This window comes from Macaca thibetana, chromosome 16 (genome assembly GCF_024542745.1).
Source record: "Macaca thibetana thibetana isolate TM-01 chromosome 16, ASM2454274v1, whole genome shotgun sequence".
NCBI lineage: Eukaryota > Metazoa > Chordata > Mammalia > Primates > Cercopithecidae > Macaca > Macaca thibetana.
The window spans coordinates 59,806,498-59,817,509 of NC_065593.1; the positions used below are offsets into that span (position 1 = coordinate 59,806,498).

General features: G+C 58.3%; 1 protein-coding gene across 9 annotated transcripts in view; it reads left to right on the plus strand.

Moving 5' to 3' along the window:
• The window catches only part of TBC1D16 (TBC1 domain family member 16), a 102,948-nt gene extending 93,361 nt beyond the window's left edge, over window positions 1-9,587 (plus strand). For all 9 annotated transcript variants that reach the window (XM_050764227.1, XM_050764229.1, XM_050764228.1 and 6 more), the window contains one exon: window positions 861-9,587. In XM_050764227.1, coding sequence (XP_050620184.1) covers window positions 861-1,109 — 249 coding nt within the window. In that variant the 3' untranslated portion in view covers window positions 1,110-9,587. The remainder of the gene's footprint in view (window positions 1-860) is intronic.
• The last annotated feature ends 1,425 nt before the right edge of the window (window positions 9,588-11,012 follow it).

Below are 11,012 nucleotides of genomic sequence, written 5' to 3' on the forward strand. Positions count from 1 at the left end.
GGCTGCCCCAGATGTGGGCTCCGCCCCCAGAGCCCCATCCCCACCATGGCCCCCCAGCACGTGCCCTGCCCCCACCCGTAGCACTGGGGGCTCCTTGCCAAGGCTTCGCAGTCAGCACCTGTCTTGGCCTGGCTGTGTCACCTCGGCTGTCCCCTCACTGTCCTGGGATGCCAGCCCTGACACAGGAGCCTCCCTTGCTGGCTGAGGAGGGAACGGATTCCCCGGGGCTGACGGACAGGACAGGTACAACCCAGAGCTAGGAACCCTGAGGAGGAGGCTGGACCCAGGGGCAGGGTAGCCAGAATACTGGAGGCCTTGGGCTTTGGCCCCCTCCCCCACTTCCCAGACTCCTCCTGGAGATACTGCCTGTTAGCTCTGTGGTTGTCCTCAGGGCAGTGAGGGGGCGTCCTGAGGTCAGTGGTGCCCCCCGGCACAGGACGCAGATGCTACAGGAGCTGAGAGGCTGCTGGGGTGGGGGGGGTGCAGAGCAAGGTGTGGGGGGAAAGAGAGGGGTGCTGCCGAAGGGACAGGTGGGCTTGGCTGGGCGCGGCCCAGCCCTGGCTGGTGTTGGTCCTGTTCACCCTCCCGATGAAGCCCTTTCAGGGACCTTCCTCACCTTGAGTCACCTGTGAGCACAGCCCAAGCGCCTTGTGGGTCCTATCACTGCAGCCACCTAAGACCCAGGGCCCGTGGTGCCAGTGATGGTGGGAGATGCAGGCAGAGCCCTCAACCCAGGACTCAATGAGCCCCCGAGGTGCAGGCCGTTGCTGCTGTTGCTCTTTGTTGGCCACTCCCGTGGGGACCCTAGGCTGCCAGGCTGTCCCCCGGCCCCTCCTCACCCCCCCGTCCTCTCTCTGCAGGCGAGGAGTTTGCTGTACCAGTTCCGCCTCCTGCCCCGGATCCCCTGCAGCCTGCACGATCTGTGTAAGCTGTGCGGGACAGGCATGTGGGACAGCGGCTATATGCCCGCGGTGGAGTGCACCGGCCACCATCCAGGCTCGGAGAGCTGTCCCTATGGGGGCACGGTGGAGATGCCTTCCCCCAAGCCCCTGAGGGAAGGCAAGAAGGGCCCAAAGACGCCGCAGGACGGCTTTGGCTTCCGCAGATAGGTCGGCCCCTGGCGCTGGACAGGGGTTGAGGGGACCTCCCCAGAGGCCCCGGGCACGGGAGGGGGTGGGGCTGGGCATGAAGGGGACAGGGGATGGTAGAAACCTAAGGAAAATGCTTTTGGACAACTTGAGAGGAACCTTTTCATACTAACGACAAAATTAGAGTCCGGAAGTGACAGAAGTCAGACCTACAGCCACCCAGAGGAAAGTCAGCTCCTGAAACGCTGCAGTGGAACGCGTGGCCACCGCACCTGAGACGCAGGCCGGCTGGACTCTCCTGCTGGCTGCCCTGGAGGATTTCAACACGTCCCAGGATTTGCTCCAGCCTCACGGGCAGCCAGACAGCATCACCAGGCCATGAGGAAAGCAGAGACAGGAGAGGAAGGCCTCACTCACCCACCGCGTCGAGGGCTGCAGAACAGAGCAGGGTCCTGTCCAGGGCCGGAGACATCCTTGCAAGCCAGACACACTTCCTCATGAGACCTTGTTCTCTGGGAGTGAGCCAAACACACTTCCCAAAGCTTCCCCAGCCACAGCTGGGATGCTGATGGAAAGACATCTGCCATTAAAAAAAAAAAAAGAAAAAGAAAAAGATAAAGAGCTCAACCCATATGGGGATAGAGAGGTGGAAGAGCAGGCAGGTTTGAGGAGCTGGGGCTTGTAATGTTCATCCATTTAAACATTTCGTCCTCCCGGTACACGAAGGGAACTCCCTGCCCAGGAGCCTGAGCCTCAGGCTGTTGGAGAAGCATCCGATGTCTTTTTCTTAGCTGGGGGTCTCCTACGTGAGGTGCCTTGGCGTTGTTTAAGGTCAGCTCCACCAAATACAGCAACCAGCTGGGGCTTGAGTGGGTTGATGTGTGCGTGTGTCCCTGCGTGCGTGCATGCATGCGGGTTTGTGTTTGCAAGGTCCTCTGACGATGATCTGCCTTGTCCCAGGGACACGGTAGTATATTAGCCGACCAACCAAGACAAGGACACCTGGAAGTAGTTAGACTCTTCCACTTTCCTACAGGACCTGTGAACTCAGATGTGTAAGTCAGCTTCTCAGGTGATCGGACATGAGAGCGACCAGTGAAGGAGTCAGCACTCAGGGCTCTCTGCCTTCTATGTGGGAGTGAGGTCTTCCCAACAGACTCTTCCCTACTCCAAAAGATTGTCTATCAGTTGCTCCTTCTGGGATCTAGAGATGGACAGACAAGGGCGTGCGATCTATGCTATGAGAGTTCCCTCCCAGCCAGCTTAGAAGTGTCGAGCCATCTGCACAGAAAGCCACTCCTTCAGCAAGAAGACCAAATCCCTCCTGAAATCCTCCATCGCATCCTTCTGGGGAGAAGAGCCCTTGATGTGCTGAGAACCATCATGGGGACCGGGACCGAGGGCTTCTTCCCACTCGAAGCTTTTCTCCCTGGAGGGTGGGCACTGCTGGGCCATGCCACTTCAAAGCAGTGTTTCCCAGCAGGAAAGGGGAGGTCACCACTCCTCCTCCTCCTCGGCTTCTCTTTTCTCCATGAACCCAGGTTCTCCAGCAGGCACTTCCAAGTTCCCAGGTCTGTCTGCCCAAGAGCCTTTTGGGGAGTCAGTGCCCCCGTCCTGGGGTACCGACCATTTCTGTCTAGCAGTAGGGGGTCCTGCAGTGGGAGTGGGGTGGGCTTCTCATCCACGTTGCTTCTGCGAAGTGAGGGTTGCCTTTGTGGGCTAGGGCGGTGGTTAGAACTTCTGCCCTGACCCTCCGCTAGAAACCAGTTATATCCATTGCCACAGCAATACTGTGTTAACAAATCCCCCAACGCTCCGTGGCCTGCAACAATCAGCACTGATCTAGAGCAGGAGTCAGCAGTTTGGGGCGGGGTGATTCTTCTGGTCTAGGCTGAGCTTGCTTGTTTAGGGCCAGTGGGCTGTTAAGTCCCAGGGGCTGCTTATGGTGCAGAGGTCAGACCTGGCCCTGCTCTGTGGTCTCTTGCATCCCTCCCGCAGGCCAGCCATGGCAGAGCCAAAGGCAAGGAGGGAGAGACGGCAAGTGCCTTTCCAAGCCTAGGCAGACACCGCACCTGCAGCCCTCCCCTTGGCCACAGCAAATCACGTGGCTGGGCTCAGCATTAAGGGGTGGGGGACGGACCTGCCACTTTAGCATCCCCTCTGCACAGTTGGGTGGCAGTAGGCTGAGAATTTGGAGAGCTGAAGAACTGGGACTCTGGAGAGTCTGTGTCCTAATAAGGCCTGCTTTGGAGCACTCCTTCCCCACTCACCCTCTCCAGGAGAACAGCATCCCTGATCCTAGCATTTCACTAGATACCTCGTGCCTTTGAGCTGCTGTGTTTGGGAGGGAGGAAGAGGGTAGGCAGGTCCAGGGCTCCCCTCACTTAGGAAGGTCCTAGTAGAAGGCATTCCTTCTGAGCCTCCTGGCCCTACAGCTTCTCACTCCTGCTGCTCCCCAAGACCTGACCCAGACCAGTCAGCTGCATCTCTGCACCAAGTACCACCCCCGCCGTGCACTGCTCGCACCTCACGCTCCCCATGGGCTGGCCGGGACCCCAGTGAGGTCTGCACCTCTCCCACCAGCCAGGACCTCGGAAGCCGTGACCTGGATGTTCAGGGCTTGGTGGAGGAGACGCTGCTCTGGGGGGATGGAGAAGCCCCGCCCCTCCGCAACTCCCTTAATCTGGATGCAATTAGAGGAAACCAGCCAAAAACCCTGCGGCAGCTGTTGCCCCGGGATTATTCCCAGCCAGCGAGAGGCATTAGGGCGATAATTCAGTCATTAGACTTCTAGCCTTCCCACCGCCAGAACGTGCAAATAGGGGATAATCAGCCCTGCACGGCCATCCTCAGCAATGCTGCTTATTTAACCCATTTTTTAAAATGACACTTAATGTTATTGGCTGGCGTACGTGTGTGCGCATACTTAAAAGTTGACGCGTGCTACGGCCCTGCTGCTAATGTCTGTGCTGACAGCGTTACCCGATGTTGCTCAGGGCCTCTGGGAAGAGAGGGCACCTTTGATGTGGGCGTGCTGGCACCCAAGAGGCCGCGCGGTCAGGCTCGATGCTTGCCGACTCTGGAAGGTCCCGCCAGGGTTGGGGGGTCGGGTGAGCGCTCAGAGAGATCTGGGGAGGAAGCGAGGAGCCTGGTGTCCTCACCAGGTGCAGAGGGGAATTGTGTTCTGCTCCAGAAGGTTCTGACTCAAGTCTCAGCCCCTAGGACTCAGAACTCACAAGTCATGGACCAAGTACGGAGGGAGGCAGGGCCCCAGCCCACCCCTGCAGAGGAGGAGGAGGGTCTGAAGGTGGGAGGGGCAGCTCCAGGAGCAGCCACTGTTCCTGACCAGCCAAAGTGTCGGGCGCCAGGGGAGGTTTCCATGTCCAGGAGGGAGAGGACCTCCACCCTCTGACCTTTCAGTTTTCCGTAGCAGCCCAGTCTGAAGCTTTGCAGGGGTGGGCAGGGCATCAGGACAAGATGAAGATGCTGGTTCTGGAACCAGGCCTCCCCTTGGGCTAAGGGGCAGTGGTTGGCAGAGGTTGCCCAGCTCTTTTGGAGGCCACTGGGAATAGAGGTGGGGTGGCAACAGGAAATGGGGTGCGGGCTGTAGACCACAGTGGGTGGGGTGGTGCTTCCGTTCCTGTAAGGTCCGCCCCCCGAGTCCCCTCATCTGCTTCTTGTTTGGCAGAAATAGCTCTGGGGCACAGCCACTTGATGATGGGAATCTGCTCACGCCATGCCCTCTGGGGAAGGAAATCTCGCTCCTTGTGCAGCCTCTCCTTTCCCCTGCGGGGGTGCTGGGGGTGCCAGGGCTCCACCCTCGGCTCGCTGGGCAGAGGGAAGGAAGCACCTCCCTGTATGCTCTGCAGAGGCCCCTGCAAGTCACTTTGCCTCAGAGGAAGGAGGAGAGGTCCCCTGGGAAAACACACACACACACACACACACACACACACACACACACACACACACACACACACACACACATATACACACGTGCAGGGGTGCAGCCTAGGTCAGTGGGGCCAGGACTGGCTGCCCAGCTGGGCCTGCCCCATTCTTGGAGTCCCTGAGGAATGGGCCTCAGGATCCACTTCGTCCCCTGTTTCTAAGCCAGGCTGCATGGCCATTCCGGGTTTGAAAGCATTCTGCCCTGTCTCCAGTCAGAGGGAACTGCCCCCAAACTAGAAAGCTAATTTCCCCTGAAGGTTCGTGAAGCCAGAGGCATGCCCTTGGGGGCTGGTCGGGGGTGGTGGGGCCAGGGTGAGAGGCGGTGCTGTGGAAGGGGCCTGGCCCCTGCTGCCTGTGACTCTCCCCGGGTGTGCGGCCTTCTGCCTCCCTCAGGCTCAGTTTCCAGCCTGTAACGAGAACAACGATGCCTGCCTGCCCAGGCCACGTCCTGGGACCACAGTGGGGACTCTTAAGTGTAAAACTGTCATGAGGATGGTTTATGAAGTCCCAGGGACCACACCTGCACTCAGGGAAGAGACCGCTGACCTCAGCCATCAGCCGTGTGCATCGTGGGGGCGGCGAGCTCAGGACGGAGAGCTCTTGCCTGGTTCGGAGTCAGCACACCTGCACTCCCTTGCACACACCCACCCAGCTGTGTGTCCTCCACCAAGGGCGAGCCTCTGTGTGACTCTTCTGTAAAATGCACCCCGTTTTGCCCACTCGTGCCATGAGACACATCCTCAGCCATCCCGCCAGGCATGAGCGCGTGAATGCACGTGCAAAGCTCTCCACCAGAAGGGTGGTGTGGGCCCTGCAGGTCCTACCCCTCGGCCTTGAAGCTCCCTCAGGCTGCAGACTCTGGCCTCCCGGGTCTGAACATTAGAACCGGGGAAAGGGGTGTCCCTGAGCAGAGCCAGGAGTGCAAACAGCCTTCAGCCGTCTGGCCTTTTAAGTATATTGTGTTGCGTTTCCAGGTAGGAAGGTAGCATTTCAAGTTCAAAGAGAGATGAGTCATGCAACCATCTTTCCTCCAGCACTTTCGGGGTAAGAAGGACAGTTTTTCTTATGGTTTAGGGGAAATTTTCATGAAATTTCCACCATTACCAATAGATTACTGATGTCCATGGCAAGTGATCTGTTCTTGGTATTTTGTTTTGTTTTGGTTTGGTTTTTAAATGTAATCGCCCATTGGTCAGGCCCAGGACTGGTCACCATGAGCTCTGCTAGCCACGGCCCCAACAATGCTTCCGGTTCTCATGGATTCCACAGCAAATAAAACTGTCCTGAAAACAGATGCACGCTGTACAGTGCCTCTAGAAGGTCTGGTGGGACTTGCTGGCTCAAAGCACGGCAGGCTCTGTGCTGGGCAAAGAGGGCCCCGTGGCAGCCCAAGGGCAGCCTGCAGACTCCAGTGTGCCCTGCTTCTCCCGTGTTCCGAGATGGAGGAGGGGAAGGTGTAAAAGAGCTGGATGGGGGCTGTGGGGACCGAGGGTCCCGGGAGACTGGCCAGGGACTCGGCAAGCGCCCGCTCTAGCAGGCCTTGCCCTCTGGGCTGTGGTTGGACAGCACTAGGCCTGCAGGGTGGGCTGCGAGGAGGAAGAGCAGCTCTGGAACCCGGGCCCCAGCAGGCAGCGATGGGAGAATTGACGAGTGCTCGCGGGGTCTCACACGGGAAAGGACCGGTTAACTGAGCAACTGGGAGCTTCGCTCCCGCCCCAGTGCCTGGAAACACAAACAGCATTTTATTGCACCTTGGCTGCCGGGGCTCTGGTTTCAGGAAAAGCCTCAGTCTTGCATTTGTGAATTTTTAAGGAGGCAAACAAGGTGAATTTGACCTTGCTAGGAGTGGGAGTTAGGGAAAATTCAGGCTGCCCCACCAAGCGCTTGGAACCGTGCAGCAGGGGTCAGGGGAGGGATGGGCAAAGGCGGGTTGACCCATGGAGCGGGTCTTCTGGTCCTCGGGGAGCATGGAGGGTAGGGGGGAGCTCCAGCTCTTCATCAAGCACCCTTTGGGGTTCCCGGCTGTTTTCTGTGGTTCCGTGTGTGTCTTTTCCCCTTTTGCCTGGCGGGAGGCTGGAGGGGAACATGAGTAACTCTTATCTGCATCACTGGGGTCTCATGTCTGAAGGGCCTGTCTCACCTGCCACCTACCTGGCCTTGGCCTAGACATCTGAGTGCCTCATCACCTCCTCTCCACAAGCCCAGGGGTGCCCCTCCCAAGGCTGGCTGGGCAGGTACCACGGGCCAGGCCCCAGGAAGCGCAATGGGCTTCCTCCAGGAAAGACAGCAGAGCCAGCACTGCCTGCCTAGGGAGGGCACCCACTACCAGGCATGGCTGGTGGCTCCGTTTAAAGAAATCTTTGTCCATGTGGGACTGGGAAGTGCTTCCCCATCCTGCCTGGAAGCCACATCCTGGCTCTTACCGTGGACTCTGCAGCAGCCATGGTGGCCAAGTGAAGACGGGGGAGCCTGGTGGCTCAGGGGCCCCTGGTGTCACCACCTCCAAGGCAATGGGACTGGACAGGGCAGCTCCTCAGGGAGGATGATCCCACCCTCACGGGTCAGCCCTGCAGGGGGACAAGGCCCGCTACGACTCCACCTCAGGCCACCAACTGGACCTGTCCCACCAGGAAGGTCCCTTCCAATCTGTCTGGCAGCTGGTTCCCTGGGTAGGCCCAGACAGGCAGCATCATCCTCACGTTCGCCTCTGCTGTGCCCTACTTCCCCCGTAAATGACAACTGTGTAGTCACCCACACCGGCCAAGGGGACACAGGTGCCACCTGGTGGGCCACCATCTTCAGGGGCCCAGCTCTCTGTTGTCCCACAGCCCTCGGGGCTGGCGGTGCCTGCTCAGTGCCTAGGGAGTGTTCTTGCCACACAGCTGGGCAGTGGGCGTGACTCAGTGTTTACACCTCAAGCAGCCGCACAGGCTCCAGAGGGAAGCTTCTTTGGGGTCCTCGTTCATGAGAGAGCATCCTGTGTGCAGCCCTGTTCTGGCTTCGTCCTCATCATTCATGCATTCATCCCACAAGGACCATGGCACCGTGGGCTCGCTCCAGGGAAGCAAGGCGGGAGTGCACTGGGGCTACTTGGGTTCCCGGGGCAGACACACGTGTGCCCTGCACACCCTCAAATGAGCTGGCCCCTGGGTGAGGCCATGTGGACCCCCACAGCTTTGGGGCCAGCTGGGCAAACCTTGAACCCCCAATTTCTGCGTGGCCTTTGGCTGCCCTCCTTCTCCAAGGCGTGACTCTTACTCCAGAGACTCAGGTGAGCAAGTGTCCCTTACCTTATTTTCTCTCAATCAAACTGAAATCCATTGTGATCCCCCATAGCCCAGTGCAGTCTGTTTTTATTAAGGGTGTCTCCCTTCCTCCCCGTGCCCAGGACAGGCCATGAGCCAGAGGTACAAGGGGCCCCAGGCAAGACGCAGGGCTGTCCGCTCCTGGTTCTTCATTGCCATGGGGACACCCTTTGTCCAAACCCAAGGAATCCCGGGACGTCTGGCTTTGCCACTTTGGCTGGGACTCAGGTACCTGGGCACACCTGTGTCTGTGTCCCCTCCTCGTCCCAGTGAGGGGGACCCTCAGTATCCCCCCCAACATAGAACAGGAAGATCTCAAGCCAGCCCCCTCCTCCAGTTTGATTACTCTCCCTCACATCCACCCAGAGAGGTCCAGACCTGTGGCCACTTCCATGCCCTCTCCAGACTAGGAGACACCTGCTGCTGACCTCGTGGAAAACTTAGATTTTGACATTCTCATGCTTCAGAAGTGGTGGCTCCTCCTTCTTCCCCCCTCCGCCACCTGCGGGCCTCCTCTCTGCATCTCAGGAGAACAACCAGATCTTTGGGCTCCTGGGGTATGTGCCATGCAGTTTAGACGAAGTGCTTTGAAAATATGCCATTCAGTCTCTGACTAGGAAAATAAGCCCGATTTGACAGGTCCGATGCCATCAGCTCTTCAACATGAGGCAAAAGAGAGGATTTTATGTTTTGAGTGATTGGAGAGAATGATACAATAATTTTCTGAATTGACATCTGGATGTTGAAATTAGGATGGTGCAAAAGGGGTACAGGGCCACAGGCTGGGTACAGCAGCCAGCTCCCCACGACGCAGAAGCTGCTTCAAAACCCCCTCAGCAAAGAGGGGCACATGCAAGTCAACAAAGTGGGAAGCCTTCACCAAGGCCACACCCAAGGTCTACTGATTGTCTACCCAAAGTTCATTGATTCCTGGCCATGAACAAACACAACAGAAAAATACACTGAGGGTCCTAGTGGCTACAAGTCAATGGTGAATTGGCACATGGTCTAGCAGTTTTTAAATCTAACAGTAGAGTATGGCAATGGGCAAGGGCCAAGAAGTCCTTCTGAGATGGGAGGTCTCGCTGTATTCGGGCTCAGTGGAGGTCTGTGACCAGTGTCTGGACACTAGCTACAGGGGACTGGGCAGAGGATTCTGGGCAGAAGGCAAATGTCTAAAAGTACTTTGGAAGGGTAAAGGATGGGAGCCTTGTTTAAAATAAAGACTGAAGGATAATAAATGTCATCCAGGTTTGTAGATTAATGGAGAGGGCACCATCTAGCCATTCTCCACTTTTCCAGTGCAGAGAACTGGGCAAACGCGCCAGTGGTCACGTGAGGCACTGCCACGGAGCGAGCACCGGGAGACCCACTCTAGACCACTGAGCTCTTGGTGCCGTCCACTCTGCCTCCTAGAATTCTGGGGTTCTGAGTGCGTGCCCTTGGTGGGGCCTTCCTCTTCGTTGCGAGAGCCGCTGCTCAAGGGGCCTCTCCCTCTGGCCCAGGATGTAGAGGACCTGTGAGGACTACACAAGTGCAGGGGTGGGTGCGGGGGTGGGTGCAGGGGTGGGTGCAGGGGTGGGCGAGGTTTTCTAGCCCTCGCCTTCGCCGCACTGGAAGCCTGCTTTCTGGTGTGGCCTTTGGGTTCCCTCTCTGCAAGCAAACAACCAGCTCAAATAAAACCAACCATGACCACATCGCAGGTGGGTGGCACCTGGGTCACCCTCCAATCACAGCCCCTGGAGCAGTTTCCAGGCACCTGGCCTCCACCGTCTATTCCACTCACCTCCTGCTGATGTGGACAACTTGAGAAATAAAGTGCCAGGGACCCCAGACCACCAGGCAAGAGCCCAGGTGCCCCCGGGAAATGCCACCACCCACCCCACCAGCAGGGTGGGGTCTAGCTCCTGAAACAGTCTCCTCGGAGCAAGTGCTGCCTTTCTTCACAGCCCAGGCACCCTCTTGGTTGTTGGATAAATCCCCAGGTTCTGCCCCCTGACTCATGTAGTTGGGAGTTTCCCCCCGCCCGGTTCTCTGTCTTTCTGCCTGGCTGGGCCACAGATGAGTTCCCCCCAACCAGGCAGACAGACGGAATTGGACTTTTAGGGTCAGAGGCAGCCAGCCTGAGACGGAGTGCGGTGGGGGGTGGGGAGGGTGTTGGGACCCAGGCAAGGGGGTGAGGACATTCCAGGGGAGGTGAACTGCTTGTTTCCTGGGAGGGTGAGACAAAGAACTGAGCTCTTCCAGATTTTGCCGGAAATGCAACCAGAGCCATTGATGGGGTTGAGGATGGGGTCTTTCGGGGTGGACAAGTCTCAGGAGAAGGCTTCAGATTACTGGTTAGTGCAGGTCAGATGAGGAGCTGCCCCCACAGGTGTCACTCCAGGTGCCCACAGCAGGGACAGCAACCCCTCTCCCTGCCCCGCGGGAGCTGGTCGCCTCCCACTTCCTGCCTGCAGCTTCCCCTCCTCCCCCTCCCCACCTCTCTCTGTCCCCTCCCCCGTGCAGTGGCCTCAGGGTGGCCACCCACCCGCTCCCGGGGGACGTGAGAATGTTAGCGAAAGCACCGTGCCCTTCCCCTCCACCCTCTGGAGCCTTCAGGGCAGCCCCAAAACGGTCCCAGTGTCTCCCAAGGGGTTGGGGACCCCGGAGTCTGAAATTCAGCTGCTGG